The sequence below is a fragment of the Phyllostomus hastatus genome, unplaced genomic scaffold (genome assembly GCF_019186645.2).
Source record: "Phyllostomus hastatus isolate PE091 unplaced genomic scaffold, TTU_PhHast_1.1 phas_contig_86, whole genome shotgun sequence".
Classification (NCBI taxonomy): Eukaryota; Metazoa; Chordata; class Mammalia; order Chiroptera; family Phyllostomidae; genus Phyllostomus; species Phyllostomus hastatus.
In genome coordinates, this window is record NW_025333977.1 from 11274864 (window position 1) to 11301995 (window position 27132).

General features: G+C 37.9%; 1 protein-coding gene and 1 non-coding gene across 2 annotated transcripts in view; both read left to right on the plus strand.

Moving 5' to 3' along the window:
• GMPS (guanine monophosphate synthase) overlaps positions 1-27132 on the plus strand; it is a 50492-nt gene that overhangs the window by 8349 nt on the left and 15011 nt on the right. The window contains exons 2-5 of the mRNA XM_045852045.1: positions 13277-13458; positions 18128-18242; positions 21150-21247; positions 23464-23567. Of these exons, the coding sequence (XP_045708001.1) occupies positions 13277-13458; positions 18128-18242; positions 21150-21247; positions 23464-23567 (499 nt within the window). The remainder of the gene's footprint in view (positions 1-13276; positions 13459-18127; positions 18243-21149; positions 21248-23463; positions 23568-27132) is intronic.
• On the plus strand, positions 2796-2902 carry LOC123827583. The gene has a single exon (XR_006787247.1). It is a non-coding gene; the product is annotated as a U6 spliceosomal RNA (small nuclear RNA).

Genomic DNA, 27132 nt, shown 5'->3' on the forward strand with positions numbered 1-27132 from the left:
TCCAGTGCCCCTGAAGGGTGAGGTAACAGTTGCTTATTGTAGTATTGTCTTTCAGTTGGTGGAGAGAAGTGGTAGTTTGAAAAGGTCACTAACAGGTGTTTTGTTTTACTTGTTTTCATTGAGGTAAAATGTATATGTGGTGAAGTATACAGACCTTTACGTTTACAGTTTAAGTTAAGTTTTGACAAATGTGTGTACCCATGTAACCACCACCCCAATCAAGATACAGAAGATTTCATTACTCTTGAAGCTTCCTCATGCTCTTTGGCAATCATTCCTTCCATTCCTTCAGTCACCACCACTGTTCTGCTTTCTGTCACCGTGCATAAGTTTTCTGTTTTTGAACTTTATATAAATGGAATTATACAATGATTCTGTCTTCTTCCTCTCAGCATAATGTTTTTGAGATTTATCCATGTTGTTGTATCATTAGTTTGTTCATTTTTATTTTTGCACAGTATTCTACATATGGATATATTAGAACTTATTTGTCTGTTCACATGTTGTTGATGGCCATTTGAATTGTTCATTTCTCTCGGATAAGTACCTAGTGCCATTGCTAGGTCAAAGGGTAGCTCCTACAGGAGATAAACCTTGGCATAGTGCATACACTTTTAAGAATTTCATTATAATATTTTATAATAATTGTATAATGATCCTTAAGAATATTTTTAAAAGCACTCATTCAGCTATATTTTAAGGGAAATAGTATGTGGTTTGTGGGGAAACACACTAATTTTTTATTGACTTTATAAATATAAAAATGTGTACCAGAGTGTGTAATACTTCTTTATTTGACAGTAGCAGTCTAAATTTTAAATCTAAAAGTAATTTGACAGTAAAGCTGATGAAAATAAATAGAATTGGAAGTGCTCTGGACTTAACAAGCTTGGGTTTTTAAAAAATGCAATCCTGGTATTGGTGTAGTACTTTCATATAATGCTATTTTTAGTAATTTGATAAGAAAACTATCAATTTGTCTGTGAGGTATAGTATCATCTTGGGCTCATCAGGCCTAGCTCTCTAGAGTTAATTACTCGTGCCTCTAGTTTCTCTGTCCTGATGTATTGCCTTCGTTAGCTAGCTCTTTAAAGAAGGGTAAGCATGCATCTATATTTTAATCTGTAAAGCTAAAGAATCAGTGTAATACCTGTCTTAAGGACAAGATCACGAAGAACTAAGCATGATTAGAGCCATTCTGTCCAGTTTTGCCCTACATTCTTACATATTTCTGTTATCTATGGCCAGGGAAAGCCGAATCACGGCATGTTATTAATTCAGAGCCTGCCATGTATGCAGTGTTTTTTAAAAATTTTACTTAATAGGTATTAGAAGTATTAGAAAATACTTCTAATTTTCTAATACTTCTAAGAAGTATTTTCTAATGGATGAATCTCAACATGGATAAATCTCAAAAGTATTTTCAAATACTTCTAATACTAATTTGTGGTACCAGAAGGGCATGTGCTAACTAATTTCCTGCTCATGAGTTTGTGGGTTGGTTCAGCATTGCTGAGCTCCATTACTCTTACCTTCCCCTTGGGATCAGTGGGCTGTGATGATTGCAGAAGCACAGGAGGCAAGTGGAAACATTAAGATATCTTAAGGTCTGGCACACTATCATTTCTGCCCTCATTACTTTGACCAAAGCAAGTGTCATGGTTGAGCCAAGTGTGAGGAGTGAAGAAATATATCCTACCTATAACAGGGCAAACTGTAAAGTCAGGCTATAGAGAATAGTGAGGAATAAGGGCCAATCATGTAGTTGGCTACATATGGAAAATTAAAAACATATGTATAATGTAACTAAAGCAAAGAGTATAATGTCTCTGTCGTTCAACTAAACAGTTATAGACACACATGGTTTAGTCTTCCTTCATATGTTTACTTAGTGCCTCACAGTAAGAGTTACATATACCTGGTCTCTATTTTTGTATGTTAAGCGTGATGAATTGAATCAGATATTGCCAACTTATCTATCCATTATCAAGTTTCACTTTCATCTAATTTCTTTTATTTTTATAGCCAGTACCTAAGTTTAGTGCTTCTCACAGGTCTGTAGTAAAAACCATTAAAAAAACCAGTTTCAATCTATTGACGACTCTATTATTGTAAAGTAAAATAAATTTTTAGGCAAGTGAAATTTAAAAATCAAAGACGCGAAAAGTAGAAGGCCCAAATTTTTGTAGATTCAACAGAAATAAAAGTACTGTAAACTTGTAATACAAGTTTATGAATGCTTATATAAAATTTATGTACGTTTTTCTTTTTCTTTTTTTTTAAGGATTTTATTTATTTATTTTTAGAGAGGGGAAGGGAGGGAGAAAGAGAGAAAAACATCAATGTGTGGTTGCCTCTCACATGACCCCCACTGGGGATGTGGCCTGCAACCTAGGCATGTGCCCTGACTGGGAATTGAACCTGCGATGCTTTGGTTCGCAGCCCGCGCTCAATCCACTGAGCTATGCCAGCCAGGGCACGTTTTTCTTATTACGAACTGGTAACAAACAGTTTGCAGACCACCACTGGTCTTTTTGTGGACCACCATAGCCGAGGTTCATTATTTTATTAGGGATTGCAAAATGGTGATACTCTAATTCTATTCTTTCTGGAATACAGGCTTTATTAGTTCGTGATTATTCGCAACAAAGTGTACTTGCTACAATAGAAAAGGCCATATGTAGAGAGGCAACTTGGTTTGTGAAGCATCTTGAAAAATTGACTGCGTACTAAACACCTGTGAAATTGTGACAGTCTGTGCTTAAACTTTACAATATTTATAAAGGAAATGTGTAGTGCTTGCATCGACAGCTCATGTATTAGAATTGCAGTGATACAGAGCAGGTTAGCATGACCTCTGTGCAAGGATGACATGCAAATTTGTGAAGTGTTCCGTATTTTAAAAAGAAAGGAAAGATATATAGGTCTCTTCTTAGCTAAAATTACATCTTAAAAGTATTTTAGGAATAGTGGTTATATGAGAAGCAAAATTGAGTCTGTTCATAAACTCAGTATTGTGGGGGGACTCTACCCGCAGGGCCCCCCCATCTGTCATGGATGAGAATAAATCTAACAAGACATGATCTGCTTGGGGAGGAAAGGTGGATGGTCTCTCAAAGGAGAAGGGCCAGGAGCCTTTTACTCAATGGGCTTTTATTGGGTTCAATATGCACAGGAATACAGGTAAAGCTCATCAGGCATTGTCAGGCAGTAAGGATCAAACAATCGATGACATACAAAGAAATATGAGGGCTTATTCTGAGTCAGGGTCAGATAGCTAAAGGGCTACAAAACTTTGGGAAACAAATTCATATCCTGCTCAGACCCTTACCAGAAAATTGAGAGCATTCTTAGCAAAGCAGGTTTTGCAGGATTTTATGTATTCTTTTTTAGGCCTGATCCCCCTGGGGAACCCGTCCTTTCCAGCACAGGGCTGCACTGCCCTCTGTCATTGTTTCAGGCTTAAGTCAGGCAGGGGAAGTAAGTCAGCCAAGAGATTAGGAGACTTCTTGCAGATAGAATGAGGACTCAGACTATGTCAAAGCCGAGGGGCGAGGGTCCATCACCCCCTTTTGCTGTAGCTCCCCAAGTCCTTCCCTGAGGGCCCCCATGACCGTGCCTGTTTTAGGTTGTTCCTCCCTTGAGGAATCTTGTCATTGCCTAACTGGCCAGGCTTGGGGCCAAGCAGGGTGAAGTAAAGGGGGCAAAGACAGTACCCCTGCCAGGGAGATAAGTTTTGTCTCCTTAGTGGCTTATGGTCCCAAGGTCTCTCATTCAGCCTTAGCCATGAGGGGTTACAGCTTCTGAAACCAGGCAAGGCGGTTCCCAACACAGTACTTTATTTATTTATTTATTTATTTATTTATTTATTTATTTATTTATTTATTTTTGCTTTAACCTTTATTGTATTTTTTCCATTACCATTTAGTCCCCTTGTACCCCAGTACCCCCAGCAATCCCCACACTGTTGTCCATGCCATGAATCTTGATTCTTTTTTGCTCGATCCCTCCACTCCCTATACTCCCCGCAGGGGTCATCTGCTCTCCATCTATGAGTCTGTCCCCATTTTTCTTGTTCAGTTTCTTCATTATTCCACATATGAGTAAAATCATACAGTATTTGTCTTTCTCTCACTGGCCTATTTCACATAGCATAATGTTCTCCAGGTCCATCATTACTGCTGAAAGGGGTAAAATTTTCTTCCTTTTTTATGACTGAGTAGTATCCCATTGTGTAAATGCCCTATAGTTGTTTTATCCACTCTTTTATTGATGGATACTGGGCTGCTTCCATATCTTGGCAATTGTAAATATTGTTGCAATGAACATAGGGGTGCTTATGTTCTTTTGCATTAGTGTTTTAAGTTCCTTCAGATATATTCCCAGAAGTGGGATTGCTGGGTCCAAAGGAAGATCCATTTTTACTTTTATTTGGTATCTCTATACTGCTTTCCACAGTAACGTCACCAATCTGCATTTCCACCAACAGTGCAAAAGATCCACATCCTTGCCAGCACTTGTTTGTTGATTTATTGATGGTAGCCATTCTGTCAGGTTTCAGATGATATCTCTTTGTTTTAATTTGCATTTCTCTGGTGATTAATGACTTTAAGCATCTTTTTTCATATATCTATTAGCCATCTGTATGTCCTCTTTGGAGAAGTGTCTATTCAGGTCCTTTGCCCATTTTTTAATTGGGTTGTTTTTTTGGTGTTGAGTTTTGTAAGTTCTTTATACATTTTAGATATTAATCCTTTACCAGATATATCAGCAAATATATTTTCCCATTCTGTGGGTTGTCTTTTTATTTTGTTGATGATTTCCTTTGCTGTGTAAAACTTTTGAGTTTGATATAGTCCCCCCATTTGTTTATTTATTATTTTGTTTCCCTTGCCTGGGGAGATATATCTGATAAAATATTGCTACCAGCAATCTCTGAGATTTTGCTGCCTATGTTTTCTTTTAGGGTTTTGATGGTTTTGGGTCTAACATTTAAGTCTTCGATTCATTTTGAATTTATTCTTGTGTGTGGTATAAGGTGATCTAGTTTCATTTTTCTGCATGTATCTTCCAATTTTCCCAACACCATTTATTGAGTAGGCTATCTTTAGCCCATTGTGTACACGTGCTTCCTCTGTCAAGTATTGACTGTAAAGGTGTAGGTTTATTTCTGGGCTCTATTCTGTTCCATTGATCTATGTATATGTGCTTGTTTTTAATGCCAGTAGCATGCTGTTTTTATTACTATGGCCTTACAACATAGTTTGATATTAGGTAGCGTGATTCCTCTAACTGCTCTTCTTTCTCAGGATCGCTATTGCTATGTGGGGCCTTTTGTGGTTCCATAAAGATTTTTTAAATACTTGTTCTGGTTCTGTGAAATACATCGTTGAAATCTGGATAGGATTATTCAAAAGAAGATGAAATTCTTTTCAGACTACAAATTGGTTCAGTAAAGGAGAACAGATAAGTTAGAGAACAATACGGGGAGGACGGTGCATTGGCCCATATAACAGAAAGAAATTTTTTCAATGTGTGAAGTCAACAAACCAAGATCAGTAAAAGGCTAAGACAACACTATATGTCACTAGGGACTTGTATTTCTCAAACCTATTAAATGCTGAAAACAATAGTAATTTATTGAAAAAATTCCAATAGAAACCTGTAGGTTGCATTTTCAGATTAAAGGAGGTAGAGAAAAGCAAACTCAGATGAATTGAATAATAAAAATTTTGTTTACAGCCCTGGCTGGTTGTCTCAGTTGGTTGTAGTGTGGGAAATCCCATACACCAAAATCAGGTTTCAGGGGTCAGGTCACATGCCTAGGTTGTGGGTTTGATCCCTGCTTGGGGTACATAGGGAGGCAACCCCTTGATGTTTCTCTCTCTCTCTCTAAAATTAATTAACGTGTCCTCAGGTGAGGATAAATTTTTTTGTGTTTACAATGTTAATATCTACAAGTCTGTTGAAATTATAATACAAATGGGACAAAAGCCAGTGATCATGACTTAGGCAATATGTTGATGATTGGTAAGCATTGCTTATACAACTAAACGTGTATTCATATTGTATATTATTGCATTAGGGGATGCATCGTGACTTCTAGATTTTTTTTTCAGGCACAGTATCATTTCCTAAAGGCATTTTATGCATTTGTTGCATAAAGTGAACAACTGTATAACTGTCACCTGTATTTAATAATTGCACCTAGAATTATACATGTGTGTATATATATAGTAAGAGACTTATTTAGACAGATTTTTTAGGATCACATGCCACTTATTCACAAATATAGGATATCTATATGTATGAAATAAATTAGTTTTGATATTTCTAAACCTTCTTCATGTTTAGTCTGACTCTTCTAAATTACTTTTTGGCTTAAGTTGTCTAGGTCTTATTTTTCTATACGACAGGTGGCAAACACAAGGCCTGCGGGCTGAATGCAGCCCTCCACCTTGTTGTATCTGGCCAGACACCTTGTTTCTATCCGGCGGTAGCGCTAAGCTCCTTGCCCCTAGTTAAGGGGTAGTTACATTTATACAGTCCTAAAATTACATTCAGCCCTTTGAAGGCAACCATGAGGCTGATGTGGCCCCTGGTAAAAATGAGTTTGATACCCTTGCTCTGTACCATTACATATTTTGATGATTCATCATCTCTTGAGAGCGCCCAGTTACTTTTGGGATTTTTTTCCAGGCCACTGACAACTTATTCTGCATGTTTTGAGGCTAGCACTTCCTTGATCTTTCCAGAAGATGTCAATGGAAGTGTTTCAGGTAATAAACAGAACTCAGTCCTTATTCAGATGTTTTTTAAATGTTTTGCTGACTGAAATAAATGTTAAGGGGTTACATTTGTCCAGTCATACCACCAGGGATAACAAGCCACTATACTTTCCAGGGATCTTACTCAAATGTTCATCTAGTGCATAGAGGAGTGACTTAGATGGTGAGTTACATAAAGCTCCACCATGTCTATTCTAGGTAACTTAATTTTCAGCCAAGTTCACCTATATTTCTTTCCTTGGACCCTTGGGTCGTCTTTCTGTTCTAAGGGAAATTTCCTGAGAGACTACGGCAATCTCTTTTCCATAAGGAAAAATTTATGATACAGTGTAATTTCACAGATGTCTTTCAGTTGACAGTGTTTGAAACCGATTCACCAATGTTGGGATTTTTCATCCAGAAAGGACAGCAAACCACTCTGGCGCTATGGAGACTTTAAACAGCAGTTAGGCTAAAGAGTCAGCCAAGGCCTCACAGGGCTTGGAAAGTATTTTGGACTTCATTAAACTTTAAGGGGAAGTTAGCTGTAGGGATTTGAGCAAGGGGAAGACTTGAATCAGATTTCTATCTTTTAAGCACAGACATTTTTACCAACTGATGGAAGTCAGTATCACCAATAGTGAAACAAAACAGCATTTTTCCTTATTATATTACATCAGGAGGAGGAATGATATCACCAATGCAAAAACTGTTGCCAAAAAAAAAGTTTACCTGGAATGTAGTCATGAGGCAACAAATAAATCCTGGTTATGGAGCATTCCACAAAAAGCTGAACTTAAAAAGAATTTTCCATGTCCTTTTAAAAAAATTGTTTATTTGATTTTTAGAGAGGGGAAGGGAGGGGAAAAGAGAGGGAGAGAAGCATTAGTGTGTGGTTGCCTCTCATGCATCCTACAACCCAGGCTTGTGCTCTAACTGGGAATAGAACCAGCGACCCCTTAGTTCATAGGCTAGCACTCAATCCACTGAGCCGTACCAGCCAGGACATGTTTCTCTTTTATGTGACTTTAATATTCCTGAATTTTTAGAAGAAATCTTGGTTCCAATAAATTCTATAACTTTATAGAGCTCCCTCTTCTGTTAACGTTATGGCTGCTTGTTACCTGAGGATTCCTGGCTCTCTGATCCCTCTTCTCCCTCCACTTTAGTCTGGCCCTTCTATTTCCTTCTCCCTTGTCCTTGTCCTACTTAATTTTGAATCTGCTCCCAGCAGTTTCTCCTCATTGTGAGCCCTGCCTTGGAAGGGAATCCTCGCCTGTTAGTTTTGAAGATTTGTAGGGATTAAACCCCTTCCACAGCGTTAGGCCTTACTTACCTGGGGTCTCTGGCCCCCTGTGCACCACTGGAAGAGGCACACCTCCCTCCCAGTGCTTTCCAGCTAGTATCTCTTGGCAGTTCTGGAGTTTTCCTGTTCTTAAGTTCTTGATGAGGCCTGGTTGCTTCCCACACAGATGCTGTTATACCAGGATTTGTGACTTTGGTAGTTTGTTACGACCACCTTGAAGTTTGAGTTCTTGGGGGTTAATTGGTCATTTAGTTATAAGGTAAATGTTTTTGGTTTTGCTCTCTGGTTGTTCAGTGATATGTGGGGATTCAGGAAGATCCAAAAGTGATACCATCTTCATCTTCTCAGAATCTGCTAGATTCTTTTGTCTTATTCTTAAATAGGGTGCTGAATATGCACCCTAGTTTAGAATTTTCCTTAATATTGTCTTGATGCCTTAAAATGATATTTTTATGAATATCATTTACTTTGTGATGACCTCAGGTTAGTTGAGATGAATGTAAGGCTTAAGACTTGAGTCTTTTGTCTTCAGTTTTTAAATAGATTTTATAAATAGATATCATTGATTTTTCTGTCTTTTGTTGAAATTCATTTGTCTTTACTATTGATATGAACAACAGCTTCTTTTCTTGTTAGGGTACTTTACTAACCTTTTGAAGGTTTGGAAGTCTAAATATCAAACTTTGCAACTCTGTATGAAGTAGGAGTAAAGTTTCAGGGTTTTAAGGGAAAGGAACTTTTGCTTTTACTACTAGTGACCTTTTTGCTTTTCTCTGAGTTATTGAAGCTGTGTGCTGAATAGGATAGTTGATGGTTGAGGTAGGAAGGAGTGAGGCAAGGGTTGATTCATAGTGTTTCCTCATTGACCTGTGGTGTAATGTGATTGAACATTTAAAAAAAGTTGCTAAAAAAAACCTAAAAATGGAATTGCTTTTTGACCTGACAATCCACTGCTGGGATTATACCCTAAGAACCCTGACACACCAATTCAGAAGAACCTATACACCCCAATGTTCATAGCAGCACAATTTACAATAGCCAGGTGCTGGGAGCAACCTAAGTGCCCATCAGTAAATGAGTGGGTCAAAAAACTATGATACATTTACATGATGAATACTGTGCAGCAGAAAGAAAGAAGGAGCTCCTACTCTTTGCTGCAACATGGATGGATCTGGAGAGCATTATGCTAAGTCACAGGTGGCAAACACGAGGCCCGCATGCCAAATCCAGCCCTCCACCTTGTTTTCTCCAGCCCGGCATCTTGTTTTTACCCAGTGGCAGTGCTGAGCTCTCACTTAACTGTTAAGGGGTAGTTACATTTATACAGTCCTAAACTTACATTCGGTCCTTTGAAGGCTGGAAGGCAACCAGCCTGTGAAAATGAGTTTGACACCCCTGTGCTAAGTGAAATAAGCCAGGCCATGAAAGACAAATACTGTATGATCTCACATATAAGTGGAACCTAATCAACAAAACAAACAAGCGAGTAAAATATAACCAGAGACAGTGAAATTAGGAACAAACTGGCAGTAACCAGAGGAGAGGTGGGAGGGCATAAAGGGGCAAAAGGGGGAGGGTTTTTCAGGAACATGTATAAAGGACACATGGACAACACCAAACAGGAGGGGATAGGATCAAGGGTGGGAGGTGGGGATGGCTGGGGTGGGGGGAGTGGTAGGGGGGCAAATGGAGACAACTATACTTGGACAACAATAAGAACAAATTGTTGAGAAAACAGTATAGAATTATAAAATACATTTAAGTGAAAATTAGTTGATTTAAACAAATATAGAACTGTTTATATCACTGCACAATAGTGAAACAACCATAATAATGATCATGTAAGCTAAAACTATGCAAAGTGATTTTAATAATCAGTGGGAAAATTACAATAGTTTCATGACCTTTAAAAATTCTTGTTAAAACATTTAACTTTTACAGTTAATTATAAAAACATAGTGAAACAAATTGGTAAAACTACTATATAGTATAGTATAACTTCAGACATTAGAAATGTTGAGCCCTGGCTGGTGTGACTCAGTAGATTGAATGCCAACCTGTGAACCAAAGGGTCGCTGGTTTGATTCCCAGTCAGGGTGCGTGCCTGGGTTGTGGGGCAGGTCCCTGGTAGGGGGCACGTGAGAGGCAACCATACATTGATGTTTCTCTCTCTTCCCTTCTCTCTAAAAATAAATAAATAAAATGTAAAATAAAAAATAGAAACATTGAAAATTGTTCTATTTCTTTGTAAAAGACTTATCAAGACTAGTTTAAACAGTGCTTCCTTTTGATTTTTTCTTTTTCTGAAGACTTCCTTCCTTCCTTCCTTCCTTCCTTCCTTCCAGAAGGGAAGGGAGAAAGGGAGAGAAACATCAATATATGGTTGCCTCTCACAGTCCCCCTACTGGGGTACCTGGCCTGCAACCCAGGCATGTGCCCTGACTGGGAATCAAACTGTCAACACTTTGCTTTGCAGTCCAGCACTCAGTCCACTGAGCCACACCAGCCAGCTCCCTTTGCACTTTTCCTATACCTTTGATGGTTTTCAACGTTTGCAAAGTTATCCTTTGCACTTTGAATGCCATGGAATATCTGCAAGATTTACCTTAATTTGAAGTATTTTCTTGGGAATCAGCTCCTCTGAGACATCCTTTTCGTCACAGCAACCTTTCTCATTGATACTAATGAGTTTGTTTTTTCTAAGTTCCTCTGGACATTCCTGCACAATGTGAAGTTCCTGCACATTCTAGAGCAGGGGTGTCAAACTCATTTTCACCAGGAGCCACATCAGCCTGGTGGTTGCCTTCAAAGGGCTGAATGTAATTTTAGGAGTGTATAAACGTAACTACTCCTTAACTGTTAAGGAGTTGAAATTACATGTGGCACTTTGAAGGTAACTGCGAGGCTGATGTGGCTCCTGGTGAAAATGAGTTTGACACCCCTGTTCTAGAGGTTCTCAAACCACAGCAGTGTCAAAATTGCCGGGGCCAGCTATTTGTTCTGTAGCTCCATTTACATTGGATTTGAATTTCACTTCCAGCATATCACTTTTCATTTCTTTACTGCACTTTCATCTTCATTGTTAAGTTTTTGCTTTGGATTATCCATATGTGTAAAATGTCATATGGATTTATCACTGGGACATAACAACTTGTACCCTTGTCCCTTTGTTGTACAGTGACCAATCACCAACAGATTTTGAAAGAAGGGTCGTGATTGGTTACTACTGATCATGATGTTTGTTCACCTGTTAATGTGATGATCTGTGGACTGAAGAACTGGCACTGAGTTTGTATTTTATTTACTCACAGTTAATATATGTTAACTGAAATTTAAGCCATCTTTTGGGGGGCCAGTCTTAGTTAACTAAAGCTTGGTATAAACCATGGTAACTGAAATTCGTGCATGTTGGAATCATGCAAAGTGAGGTTGAACTTGGATTTGGTAAAAAAAAAAATTGCGATAATGGGATTGAAAGATATAGTTATCTTTAAAAAATACTTTATTCTTTACAAAAATAAATTATGATTAAGGAATTTTAGATACATTCCTTAAAGGGCATTGTGTCTGTGTGTGTACATGCACACACGTGTATGGTAAGATTAATGGCAAAGGTCTGGAAGAAGAAAATGTTGGCATTTTTTTTTGCACTAACATATTCTATAAACTGCCTTTTTTCTGTGACCTGATTTTTTGACCATTATTCAATATGCCTATGATTAAAACTCATGTTTATAATCTGAGTAATTTGTTCTGGTGTGTGGTTTGTCCTTTTCCAAATCCACCTCTGTAGATGGTTGTGATAGTTGCTTTCTTCATCACTGTAGCAGAAGTGTGAGTAGTGTTGTGAGGTCTGTATTTATTTTTTCACATAAATGGAGAGGGAAGAGGGATAGAAAGGTTACATAAGTACCTAAAAGATCTATTTGAGCTTTTTTAATGCACAAATTTATAAACAAAGGGGAGTTCAAAGTATGTGTGTCATATACATTTAGAATATACTAGAAAATGTATAGAAAGTAAATTTAAGATAGCCTATAGTTCCCTCACTCAGATACAACCTTTGTTAATATTTTGGTGTATATCTGTACTTTTTCATACATAACACATACACTCTTGTGCTTTTACACAAAATATTTTAAAATGGGGCCATGTTGTATATGCTTCCTCCAAGTGGATTTCCAGGGTATGTACACATTTTAAAAGCTTTTTTTCATAAGTAAAATATCCAAAACAGTATAGAGACTAGACTGAAATGAAAGCAATATACCTGTCACCCATCTTCAGTGATTTCAGTACATAAGCAGTTATGTTTTATCTGTAACCACCTACACTTGCATTATTTTGAAGCCAGTTCCAGGTAAATACTTGAGGGTGCATAGTGAATTTTATGTTTTGTCAGATCACTTTCTAGAACAGTGTCATTAGTGTACTACACAGAGATAAGATTTTAAAAACCTTCAAAATTTTATTGTTATGGGTTAGATGCATATATATCATTTTCCCCAGGTAATTCAAAGAACCCTAATAAAGTGAATTTGGGCATGCTTATACTCTGGCAGCAAAATTTAGTTTCTCATCAGTATATCCATCATAGGAAAGCCGTGAGTACTAAGGAGGGTGACCATGTAATTTATTGCTCAATTGGGGTGCTTTTGGGATTTGAAAGAGGCATTATTAATAATAATGCTAGTGTAACAGGCATAAATTAGGACTACATTTTGGTACAGCTGGATTGTATGCTTACCGTATTCTTAGATAAGGCATATAAGATATACATTATACATAAAATGACTATCATGTAGGTAATAAACGGTAGCTTTTGCCTTGTTGGGGTAGCTCGGTTGGTTAGAGCATTGTCCCAATACGCCGAGGTTTTGGATTTGATTCTGGGTCAGGGCATATACAAGAATCAACCAGTGAGGGCACAAGTAAGTGGAAAAACATCGATGTTTCTCTCTCTCTCTCAAATCAATAAATAAAAATTATAAAAAGTAAATTGTAGCTTTTATGTAAAATGTGTATGCTGGTATGTGGGTATGTATAAAAACTTTCACCTTAAACAAAGTGTTTTGAATTGATAATTTAGAAAGTCCTAAATTAACAGTTTTTGGTTCTGTGTGATTTTGGAGCTGGCAGTGACCACTCTTTTATAAAGTAGCTCTAACTTTCAAAATTAAGACATGTGTATTAATATTTGCAGGTAGAAAATGCTGGAGGAGACATTAAGGATGGCTGCCACCAGTACGAAGGAGCTGTGGTCATTCTGGATGCTGGTGCTCAGTACGGAAAAGTCATAGACCGGAGAGTGAGGGAACTCTTCGTGCAGTCTGAAATCTTCCCCTTGGAAACACCAGCATTTGCTATAAAAGAGCAAGGATTCCGGTAGACTTTTCACTTATGATTTTCTGAGGAGATTGAACTTACATTGTAGGATATTTTATTATTTATTTGCTTGAGCACTGCATTTTATTTTTAATGAATATAATAAGATATGGAATGGTTTTACAAGAAATTTCCCACGCTTCTGATTTTTTATTTTATCTAATTTATTTATTTTTAGAGAGAGGAGAAAGAGGGGGAGAGAAAATATCAATGTATGGTTGCCTCTCGATCACCCCCAACTGCGGACCTGACCCACAACCCAGGCATCTACCCTGACTGGGAATCCAACTGGCTACCCTTTGCTTTACAGGCCGACACTCCATTGGCTGAGCCACACCAGCCAGGGCTGATTTGGAGGGAAAAAAAAAAAAAAGAAAGAAAGAAAACTTAAGTTTTTCCATTGAAAAGATTACCATAAGTTTAATTGCACAATTTTAAGGACTTATCATTTGAATATTTTATGTTTAGGATTTCTGGGTCAGACTTAGATATGGCTATTGTAGTCATTCATTCATTCATTCTTTCTTTCAATTGGTCCCAGAACATTTGATCTAAGGAATATTTACAGTGCTAGAATATGTAAATGACAGGAATTCTGCGCACAGAAGTTGCTTCCTATCCCAAGAAACTAATTTCTAAAATATGAAGATTTCCTAAGTCTAATATAAGGGCTAATTTCAGCTTGTACTCTTAGAACTAGTCCAAACAGCAGCCAACTTACATATAAAACTCTTCCTTTAATAGCGATTTCTGGTTAATTCTATGTCTTTTCTCATGAAATTAATGTTTTTTTCTTATCCAGAAGTAAGCAACTGCAGTTTATAATTGGCTCCTAAATGTTAGTGCTATGTTTCTTCCAAAATATAAAGTTTTTAATTTTTCTTAAAAATGTAACTATTTTTTCCTAAGGGGAAAAAATTAACTTTTAAAGACTTCATAGACATATATACATGGTCCTGTGATTCTTGTTTCTGAATTAGGCTGAATTGGAAATCAGAAAAGGCAGGTTTAATTTAACTGTTTTAGTTTTTAGTCTTCAGATACAAGCTAAAACAGCTATCTTTTTTAAACTGTAGATCTTTAGAATAAGAAGCGTCTCTTGAATTTATCTAACTCACCTGTCTTCATTTGCCAGCTAGAACCAGTTTTAAGCGAATCAGAAAACTCTGAGAAATCTGAGTGGCTCGCTGTCAAGCCCAAGCCTCCTCATTTCCCCACCCAAAACAAACCAACAATAAAAATCCCCAGCAAACTAACCCAGACTAATTGTTTTAGCATAGGGTAGACATATAGTTGGCTGTAGAAGAGTCTGATTGGTTTTCTTGTCACCTGATCATGAACAGTTCCTAGGTCCTGCTTGTACCTAGAGCGTCTTCTCTGTATGGGAGTGTAGGAACTATAGCATTGTGGCTTTATTACTATAATATTTTCTGTTGAGGTAAGTATTGACCACCTTTTTTGTAGAATAACAGTTAGTTTGGTTTTTTAAAAAAGATGTATTTTTAGACAGAGGGGAAGGGAGGGAGAGAAGGCGAGAAACATCAATGTGTGGTTGCCTCCTATGTGCCCCCAACTGGGGACCTGCCCCGCAGCCCAGGCATGTGCCCTGACTGGGAATTAAACCAGTGATCCTTTGCTTTGCAGGCTGGTGCTCAGTCCACTGAGCCACACCAGCCAGGGCAGAATAACAGTTTTATGACATGAGACATGTTAACCTATATGTTTGTGGAACCTTGATCTGCCTGATTCATAAAATTGATATCTGAAATGCCTTTTGGTTTATTGGGCATTACAGTTCTAAGTTAGTTTCAAAATAATAGCAAGATAGAAATAGAAGACTCACAATGAGTGATTAGCTTTTCTCAAGATTTAATGAGATTAGAATTTTCATAATTGGTTTAACTACTGCTTGAGTTTTTATTTTTGACTAAGACCATTTCCTTTTCAAGCATTAAGACTCTTAAAGCCTTGAGTTTATCAGATTAATGAGGAATGCTGGGCAGTAGTCCCATGGTGGTTCTCCTTTATAAGATTAAATATACTGAAATTATACAGGTTCTGACTACTAAATATGTTTTATAGAAGTTTAGCTTCTGCATTTTTAGGGAGCTAGGTTATAACCTCAAACCCCTTTAGAATTGTTATCTTAAAGATGTTAAGTTTATTGTATGAGTAGGTTTTCTTCAGTTTCTTTTTGAAGAATATAGGCTAATAGACAATGTAGAACATACAAAGTTCAAAGAGTGGAGCTTTTGAGCTCACTTAAATTGTTTATATATACATACGTATAATTTTTTAATGATTTTATTTACTTATTTTTAGAGAGAGGGGAAGAGAAGGAGAAATAGAGGGGGAGAAACATCAATGTGTGGTTGCCTCTCACGTGCTCCCTACTGGGAGCCTGGCCCGCAATCCAGGCATGTGCCCTGATTGGGAATCGAACCAGTGACCCTTTGGTTTGCAGGCCCACACTCAATCCACTGAGCTATATCACCCACAGCTATTGTTATATTTAAAAAAAATTCCTGGGCTGGAGGAGGATGGATAGGGTAAAGGGGGTTAAATTTATGGTGACAGAGACGGGTGGTAAGCACACAACAAAATATGCAGACGATGTATTATAGAATTGTACAATTGAAACTTAAATGTTACTAACCATTGTCACTCCAATAAACTTAAAAAATAAAAAAAAATGCTCCAGTTTGCTGAGTAATTTTTGTGAATTTGACTTTTGTTATATTATTTTTCTATTTTTCTGGATGTACAATATCATAAGTCTAGCATTTTAGTTTATATGATTTTGTATGGAAGGCAGCCACTAATTATAAAGTGAATTGTAATCCAGATTTGATTGTAAGTACATTTTGGTTAGATCTTGGAATGTATGCATGTTTTTCTTTAGAAATATAGATCCATCGGGATTTCTGAAAACTCAAACTTAGGATGAGCCTGAGAATACCTTAAATTGAGCAAAAGGCCTAAGCTTGTCTGTACTATGTAAGTGGGCATGTGCGGCAAACTGGAGAGCGCATGTAGTGTGACAGTGTATGTCTGTGATTCCAGTTGTTTGTAGCCATGTGAGACTGAAGGCCTAATTTTGCCAGATTCATCCCTTGTTTTCCCTAAATAAAACCTGGAAATCTGCATTTTTATGGCTATAATAGTCATAAAATCTGTAACAGTATTAGTGTTCTAAATTATCTTGAATCAATGCTCAGGGTCAAATTTGATGTATTGGCAGCCTGGTGAGGAACAGATTTCCGTTTACAGCTTCCTTTATACTAGTAGTTGGGTTCTTAAGCTAACCTGCGGAAAGAAGGCTGTGTGAATTGTAGTGTCACTAAATTATAATATTGGCCTTGGTTCTCAGAGCACAGCCTTTGGAGCAAAAATGATGTTAGTTTCCTTTCCTGGGTTTCAGGTAAGATTGTTGGGAATGTAGAACAGGTTTTAAACAGGCAAAGTTAGGTAATTCTTCACATTCTGCCATCCTTTGCTGTAGAATATTTGCTCTGAGTTATCTGGGGCCTTCATAATACTTTTAGTAACCTGGTTTACTGCTTGCTTCCCAGAACGACCTACATTTTCTCCAGCTCCCAGACTTCTCATTTATTTTCTCCATTGATGAAGGAAACAATCAAAACAAATTTATGCCACCTTTGTGGATAGAAACCTTGGTATTTATATATTCGGAAGTTGTGCCTATTAACAAGTGAATGTTGAACTGATGCTTCAGTACATGCAATAAAGTAAATATGATTAAGCCATGTGGGAGGATACTGTTGGGCTGGCCAAAAAGTCCAAATGTAAAATAAAAGACAGTCTTCATTTTCACCAATAATTTTATTGATTTGGATATATTGAGTATGTTGGCTATCTCCATCTATTGGCTTCTAGTGGGTAGAGTCTGGGGGTGCTGCTAAACGTCTTCCAATGCATAAGACAGCCCCACAGCAAAGAATTATTTGGCAAAGTGTCACTAGTACCAAGAAACTTGGCAAGCCACTTTTGACACGTTCTGTCAGTCATGGCACCTTCTCCATACACTGCACAATCTTTTATTGCATTGCAGTTGTTTTTTTACTTTTTTGAAATAATAAAGCATGATACACGAAAAATGTTGCGTATTTTCTTCCATCTTCAATATTAAAATGTCTGCCCCCAAATCCATCAATTTTTATGTTTTTAAATTTGTTTTTACATTTTTTAAAAAGATGTTATTTATTTTTAGAGAGAGGAAGAGAAGGAGAAAACGAAGGAGAGAAACATCAATGTGTGAGAGAGACATCAATCACTTCCTTCTCACACTCACCCAACTGGGGACCTGGCCCACAACCCAGGCATGTGCCCTGACTGGGAATCAAACCGGCGATCTCTTGGTTCACAGGCCAGCACTCAATCTACTGAGCCACACCAGCCAGGGCAGTTTTTCTTTTTTTTAAATGCACACTGATGTGACGGCTGTCACAATACAATCTAACAAAATTGTTTTGACTAAGTGCTACTTGAGCCATCTTTTGAAAAAAACTAAATGAACTTCTTGGCCAACCCAATAATTAGCTGTGATAGAGTCCGGATATCCTATAATACACCCAAAACATAAAATCTCTGAATCTGTGGACTTTGTCTAAAAATCAGCTTCTTCCCTGACTCTTCCTTCAATCCACAGTGCTATTATCATCTCTGGAGGACCTAACTCTGTGTATGCCGAAGACGCTCCCTGGTTTGATCCTGCGATATTCACTATTGGCAAGCCTGTTCTTGGGATTTGCTATGGCATGCAGGTACATCTGTGAATGTGTCTTAACTGTTGATTTAATTTTATTCTGTTTGTATTCCTACAAAGTTAGTGTTTTCTGTCTTTAGACTATTTAGGATATGTAGTTGTGGGAAATAGTTTGTGTATATTACAACTGTTTATGAATTGCTTCACTAGTATGGCAAAACTGACCTGAATGGGAATCTATTTTCAGGAAAGTAACTAGATTATTGCATACAACAAAATACTGTCCATTAAAATAAAAACAACTGAGACCTTCAGATGTATAGAAAAGTAGCAGAAACAGTACATAGAGCTCTTGTATACTTTTGCTTGTTTCCCAAAACGTTGACGTGTTTAATTACTTACGAGTAAGTTGCAGACGTGATGAAGTCCTTGACTTGTATTTCCTAAGTGCTAGGACTTTCTCCTGTATAACCCCAGTACAACTGTCAAAATCAGAAATTAACATTGGTTCAGTGTTAGCATCTAAACCACAGACTTCAGTCACATTTCACGGTCTTTCTCATTAATGCCCCTCGTAAGACCCATATCCAGTCTTGGACCGTGTGTTTAAGTTGTCACGACTCTTTAGACTCCTTTAGTTGGGATCCACTCCTCAGTCTTACCTTCTCTTTCATGACCTAGACAGTCTTTTTTTTTTTTTTAAGTTACTTTTTAGACCATCCCTCAAAAATAAGTACAAAAGCCTTCTGAACAGGTAGGGGAAATAGCTTTAAACTTTACTGCAAGCCATCATCTTTGTAAAAAGCCTTTAGTTTGAACCTTATAGACTTTTAAATTGTGTAGAGTTCCAACAGCTTTGGTTATCTTGGTCATTCAGCTGTCTTCTAATTAAGAACTGCAAATTAGAAGCAAATTTCATTCAGCAAATTTGAATGACTGCTCTGGGCCACCCACTTTGTTAGGCCCCTGGGACTTTGAAGAAACCTGAAGATGCAGTGGTGAGGTCTGTTTTGGTAATCACACTTGCTTGAATGGCTGGAGTAGAGAATCAATGGGAAGATAAGAGATGAGATTAACTAGACAGTGGCTGTTTAAGGAAGAATCTTTGTTCAATATAAGGGACTTGGACTTTGTCCTAGAGTCAAGGAGTCAGCAAACCACAGCCTCCCACCAGGTCTAGCCCACTGCCTGTTTTTTTTTATGACCTGCAAGCTAGGAATGGTTTTTATGCTTTTAAGTAGTTGGAAAAAATTTTTAAAGAGAATTCTATTTTGTGACATGTGAAAATTACATGAAATTCAAATTTTAGTGTTTGTAAATAAAATTTCATTTGAACACAGTGAAACTCATTACTTTTACATATTGTTTATGGATGCTTTTGCGCCACAACAGCAAGAGGTGAATAGTTGCTTCAGAGACAGTAGGGCCTGCAAAGGCTAAATTACCCTGTGGCCCTTTGTAGGAAAAAGTTACCAATCCCTACTATAAATGCGACAGAGCCATTGAAGAATTTAATCATGCACTAATACAGTCTGTGTTTTAGTAGCTAACGTTGCTACAGCCATGTCTCAGAGATAGATACCACAGTTTCAGTTCCAGGCCACCACAATAAAGTGAGCCATAATCTATTTTTTTTTCCTCCTCGTGGAAGCTCTTGCCTTCAGTTTGTTTAAAAAGAAAAAAGGCAATATCTATGAAGAGCAGTAAAGTAAGCACAATAAAAATGAAGTATAACTATACTGGGTTGAACAAGGTTTAGCAAGTTTTTTTCTGAGGTTTGACCCAAACTTGTTTTTCTAAAATTGAGGGGTTTTTTTTAATTGAATATTTTTATTTATTTATTTTTAGACAGAGGGGAAGGGAGGGAAAAATAGAGGGAGAGAAACATCAGTGTGTGGTTGCTTCTTGCATACCCCCTACTGGGGACCTGTCCTGCTAACCAGGCATGTGCCTGGCTGGGAATCCAACCGGTGACCCTTTGGTTCACAGGCTGGTGCTCAGTCTGCTGAGGCACACCAGCCAGGGCTGACCCAAACTTTAGTTGCAGGAAGGTTTATTGTGAATGTCTTAAAAGGAGAGTCTATAGGGCAGCGTTTGGTGATGGTTCTAAAGACTGTGCCACTGTGCATTATAAGAATGAATGTTTATTTAGCCTTCTGCCTACTTTTCTGTTAGCCTGGATCAGCTGTCATCATGCGTTATGATGATAGATATGACACCTGTTGTGGAGCAGCATATCAAGATGAGTTGTATTAGTGCAGATTTAATGTTTGTAAAAGTCTTGTTTGTATTTATTTGGTGTTGGGGGGTTTGGACATACGTAAATGCAGATTTAAAAAAAAGAGCGACTGACACAGGAAGGGCAGAATGAAGAGACCATTTGAAATAAGAGTCTTTAGGTGAATGGGATTTGAACAGATGAATTCAGCTGAAAGATTAGATTTTTTTTTTTTTTTTTAACTTACCCTGTCTCCATAGCACAGCCTTCTGCCAGCTTTCAGACCTTTCCTCTGGGGCCACACATGAGACAGCTTGGAGGAATTTATACCTGAGGTTATACCTGTCTGGTTTTAACACCATAGCTCTTCTTGTTTACTCTAGCCTTTTCTGAGCTCGTATTATCTTTTAAAATGCTTTTAATTTGAATTCAGAAGAACGTATTAAGGAAATCTATTTTTAACAGATGAATTAATTAAAGTATATTAAATGGAAAATCTGCCAGTGTTTAATGGAAATTAACCTCAGGTCAGATTTTTAATCTAGTTTTGTTTTATAATGATGTCTCTTAATAACTGTATAATTATATAATAATGTCAGGTTACCTACATTTATCAAACTACCTTTATTTGGGGGGGCACAAATATACTATATCCTAAAAACCAGGAATATAAATGATTAAATTAAGAATATAAAATGGATATTTTAAAAAATTTATGCTAATACCCATTTATTTCTCTTTGAACAGATGATGAATAAAGTATTTGGAGGTACTGTGCACAAAAAAAGTGTTAGAGAAGATGGGGTCTTCAGTATTAGTGTGGATAACACATGCTCGCTATTCAGGTATTACAGATATTTTTAGATGACCAAGAATGGTAGTAGATTGATTTAAAGATGGGATTGTTATGCTTCAAAGTTAGAGATTCTATAATTCTTAGACAAAATTAAGGCCACAACACTGGCCAAAGGTAGAATTGTCATAGTATTTGTCTTTCAGTTTAGTGTCCAGACAGCAGAGGAGGTGCAGATGCTAACGAGGAATAAGGAAAGCACTTACACCATAATTAAAAGTACCTCTGCAGTCTGGGACGCCTGTTTGGGCTTACATATTGTGGTGCCAACATTTGCAGTTTTCCTTTTTCCTCTTTGGTGTGGAGTGTGATTCTAAACATATGTGCCAGATGTGGCAAATGCATTCCATTTTAAACTGCCCTGCATCTGCCATATGTATTTGTATACCTTCTCACCACATTCTTGCTGGGTACTTAGCAAGCCATCCATTTGCAGGCCTCATTACTTAATAGGTGCTTTGTCTCACTCTTAATTTTCTTAATTGGAGCACAACTGTATCTGGTATACTATTCTTTTTAATACAGCGAATATATTGATTTTATTGCTACATGATAATAGATTAGATGTAAAGCTTTACTCTATTTAAAATTTCTGAATGAACTGTTTACTAATTTCCTAAAATTATTTATCTTCTGCTTTATTTAAAAAAAATTAAATCGACCCTGGCAAGGTGGCTCATTTGGTTGCAGCATCATCCTGTGCACCAGGAGGCAAAAGGTTGCATCTTGGATCCCCAGTCAGGACACATACTTGGGTTGTGGGTTCAATCCCCAGTTAGGGCATGTGCTGGAAGCATCCGATTATCGTCTGTCTGTCTGTCTCTCTTTCTTTCTGCCTTTCCCTTCCTTCCCGTGTCTCTGAAATCAACGGACATGTCCTTGAATGAGGATAAGAAAAATTTTTTGAGTTTTCTGAAAACCAGAAAACTTTAGTTTTAGTCACTTGCTTTCTCTTTGGGTTTTTTCCATGTTTTGGGTAAAGCCCATTTTGGTGGACTATTGGTCACTTCTTTCTGACCTAGATTTAATGTTCTTTTATTGACTTCATTGATAATGGATAGAATAAATTTAAATTCCAGCAGTGTTGCACTGTTACTTGCTTATTTCTATTTTCTTGATCTATACATATGGCACACTAGTATTTCTAAAGCAAAAGAACAAACTTTGAGTTATAAGATGAGTAAGTTCTGGGGATCTAATATATAGCATGGTGACTACAGTTAACAACACTGTATTGTGTACTGGAAAGCTGATGAGAGAGTAGATCTTAAGTGTTCTCACCACACACACAAATGGTAACTGTGTGAAGTGATGGATGTAGGAACTACTAACCTTACTGTGGTTATCATTTCTCCATGTATAGACGATACATACAAGTTCTGTCCAGAATGTATCCAGCCACGTGCTGTGAAAAATAGAGACTTTTTTGGAAGAAGATACAAGAAACATTGTACATAGAACAATGACGCCCCAGTCCCCTTCCAAGTAGGCATCTCGGGACCTCACACAGTTCTCCCAATCACCATTAGCTGCCCTTTCTTATTTTCTTGAATCTCACTGACAGTCTGAAATCTCTTTCCTTTCAAAGGAGGTTTTAGTTTTGGGAAAAGCCAGAAGTCATAGGCACCAAGTCTGGGCTGTAGGGGGGCCAAGTCACCTGGGCTATTTGATGTTTCGCCAAAAAAACACAGTAGGAGATGTTATGCATGAGTGGGCGGGTTACCGTGATGAAGCTGCCAATTACCAGTTGCCCATAGCTGCGGCCTTCTGAATCATCTGAATTGTTTCTGCCGAGGATTGTTCAAGCTTACTGGAAAATTTGATGCTGACATGTTGCTCTACTCACTCACTCAGTCATTTTGAATGTGACAGCCACACAGTACACATGCTAACTCGAGGGTATCTACCGCACCCACTGACTAGTACAGTGAAGTTGTCATTCATTTTTCGTGCATGCACATTCCAGTCCACTCTCTGGCTGCCAGGTTACACAGATGTCACGCAAACACAGCTGGAGACTCTCTGGACAGACCTCGTATATAATTAAGGTGTACAACTGTAATTGTATATGCGTATATATAATTACCTTAAACTTACACAATATTATATGTTAGTTATATCTCCAGCTGGGGGAAAACAAAGCGAAAGAACCCATTAATCATGTGTTGAAGATATTTATGTGTTGTGTTGTACCTTTTGTGTGTTCAGAGGCCTTCAGAAGGAAGAAATTGTTCTGCTCACCCATGGAGACAGTGTAGACAAAGTCGCCGACGGATTCAAGGTTGTGGCGCGTTCTGGGAACATTGTGGCAGGTGAAAACCCTACAACTTTTGCAGATTTTATTCTTAAAAATTTATGTAGAGAGTCTAAGCATGTTTCTGTATGAGGTACTCTTTATGATTTTTCTTATTTTTTAAAGATATTGTAAATGTCGTAGGATTAATCACCAATTTGTGAAGGGAATGAAGTATTAGGAGGATTATTTAGAAGTTACTTACTGATTTGCTCTGAAATACTTTTTAACTGTTTACCCTAACATAAGTTTTTCAGACATAAAACACAGCAGCTGTACTTACACAGCTCAGGAAAAGTTTGAAAACTGTCCATCTTTCTAGCGTGATATGTTCACGTTGCCTTTTTAAATGTCTTCCCTAGGTATACATAGGCATGTGTCTTGGACAGCTGCAGAACACTGGACTAAGCACACAGGGGTGTTTCTCTGAACCAGGGTTGGCAAACTCTAACCTGTGGGTCAAATCCAGCCAGTAGCCAGTTTTTGTATGTCCAAAATTAAGGATATAATTTTTACATTATTAAAGGGTTCTAGTAAGAGAGACTATACATAGGCATTCCACAGAGCCTCATCTTTTTACTGTGTAGTGCTCTATAGAAAGTTTGTCATCCCATGCACCGCTTTTTTGAAGAAGAGGAATTGATTTTCTGGCTGTTTGTAATTACTTGCTTACTTGATAACTGTTAATGTAAATAAACTGCCAGTAGTCCTAGAAGTCAGTAAAAAAAAAAAGTGGTTTTATTAATAAAGTTTTTGTTTAAAATGCTGTATCTAATAAATAATACATTGAAAGATTCGTCATGGATAAAATGAATTGAGTAATCTTCCCGCAGTTACTTAAGAGACTATTATATTCCCATAAGAATGATCAAGAATGGTTTTCATACTGAAATGTTTTCACTTCATGTGAAAGATGAACAGTGGTGGATGGCTTGTGCAGTTTTATTCATTTAACAAATATTTGAGTACCTACTATGTACTATGCACATAGGTGTCAAGATAAAGTAATGAACAAAGTGGACAAAATCTTGGTTTAACATTCTAGTTAAGGGGAAGGACAGACAATACAGAGTATCAGTTGTCAGTGTTTATTAAGTGCATTGAAAAACTAGGGGAAGAGGGGAGTGCTGCAGAATGTGTGTGATATAGGGTTGTTAATGTTTTGTATCAGATACTCAGGGAAGGTATTTTTGCAAGACGATATTGGACATGAAGGAAGTGAGTGCAGACGCTTCTTGGATGAGACCATGTTTGAGAACAGCAAGGAGACTAGGTGGCTGGAGTGGAGTAGACGTAGGGGAGAGCTGTTGAGGCCAGAGAGGTTGTCGGGCACCAGAACACAGGACCTTTGAGGCCATTATGAAACCCTTTGCTTTACTCATAGTGAGGTGACTACAGTGAGGGGAAAAGAGAAGATCAAACACAGAAGCAAGGAGAGCAGCTAGGAATCTGTGGTGGTAATCAGGAAAGGAGAGCAAATGGTCTAAGGAGCACTGTGACAGAAGTGGAGGTGGGCAGGGGTAATTGGATTCTCAGAGATCTTATATGCATTTTGTTAGATTTATACCCAACTATTTCATTTTGGGGGTCTGCTTATATTAATTGTATTTTGCTTTAAATTTCAAATTCCACTTGTTCATTGCTGCTGTATGGGAAAGCAATGAACTTTTGGTATTAACCTGTATTCTGCAGTCCAGCTCTGATCACCTACTATTCAGGAGTTTGTTGTTGCTCTTCATTGTTGTTGTTGTTGTTCATTGTTGTTGCTGCTGCTGCTGCTTTGGGGTTTTTTGCATAGATCTGGAGTTGAGAGTATGGTCGGTTTTGATAATCACACTTGCTTGAACGGCTTGAGGAGAGAATGAATGGAAGATAAGAGATGAGATTAACTAGACAGTGGCCATTTGACGAAGAGTCTTGGTTCAATATAAGTGACTTGGACTTTGTCCTAGAGTCAAGGAGTCAGCAAGCCACAGCCTCCCAGCAGGTCTAGCCCACTGCCTGTTTTTTCATGACCTACAAGCTAGTATGGTTTTCATGTTTTTAAATGGTTGGAAAAAATTTTTTAAAGAGAATTCTATTTTGTGACATGTGAACATTAAATGAAATTCAAATTTCTGTGTTCATAAATCAAGTTTTATTGGAACACAGCAACATCCATTACTTTAGGTATTGCTTGTAGATCACAGGTGGCAAACACAAGGCCCATGGGCCAAATGCGGCCCTCCACCTTGTTTTCTCCAGCCCGGCACTGTGTTTCTACCCAGTGGCAGCGCTGAGCTCTCGCGTAACTGTTAAGGAGTAGTTACATTTATACAGTCCTAAGATTACATTTGGCCCTTTGAAGGCAACCACGAGGCTGATCTGGCCCCTGGTGAAAATGAATTTGACACCCCTGCTGTAGATGATTGTATTTGCTTTAGTGACAGTAGGGCCTGCAAAGGCTAAAATACTTTCTGGCCCTTTATGGGAAAAATTTACCAAACTCCGCTGGACATACCATTCATGAAAGTGTGGGCCTCTCTAATGACTGGGTGCTTCTGGAATTTTTATCTCAGAATTATTCTGGCTGAGCCTCCAGCAGTGCATCAGTTGTAGTTCAGGTTTTCCCTCCTCGGCAGTGGTTCCTGTGGAGTGGATGCTCAAGGGTTTCTGCTCCTTTAAGCTGTGATTCTCTGTTAGTTTCTCTAAGGACAATAGTCAGCTTTTTACACTCTTGTTCGGACAATGTGGCATTTTCCAGCTTTTTACATGCCGGACTGGAAAAGGGAAGTTAGACTGAATTCTGATATATTTTGAAGGGGGGTATAGAGGATTTGCTGTTGGATTGCATGTGGAGTAGGGAAATGAGAGTACAGTCAAGTTTTAACTCCCAAGTTTTTCAGCCTGAGCGCCAGAGGATGAAGCTTCCATTTACCTGATGGGAAAGAATGCAGAAGTTTGGGTTTGCATGTTTAATTCAAGATGACTTATGAAATGTTGAAATGAAAGTACGAGTAAGCAGTTGTGTACACATGAGTCTAGACTGGAGAGAACTGGGCTGGAGGTACAGATTGGGGAGTGTTCCACCATAGGTGTAGCATTTAAGGTCATGAGAATTTGACATCACTCAGAATGTACAGAGAAGAGATTTAAGGGCTGAGTAGTGGTCAGCTTGCATAAGATGAAGAGGAACCAACAAAGGATTCAGAAGGAGCAGACGGTGAATTAAGTGAACTGGGAGAGTGGGGCCCTGGAAGCCAAGTAAATACAGTGTGAGGTACCCTGTCGTAGTGGAATGAGGATGAATTTGGGAGTCTTCGGGTCTGTTTAACTGCTTAACTCTGAGTTCAGGCAAGTATCTTGATATCTCTTAACAGGGTAATATATGCACGTGTGAAATATCTAACCTAACATCTGATACACAGTAATCAGTAATTGATAGAAACACAGTAATTAAGTCAATGAAATTATATTTATGGTTAATAGTACACTTGGAATATTCTGTGGTCTCCCTTCTGCTCTTATAGAGAAAATTGGTACCTGCACATTGCATGTGAAAGCCATGTGGGTCCAAGAACCAAAATTGAGTAATTGCAATAAAT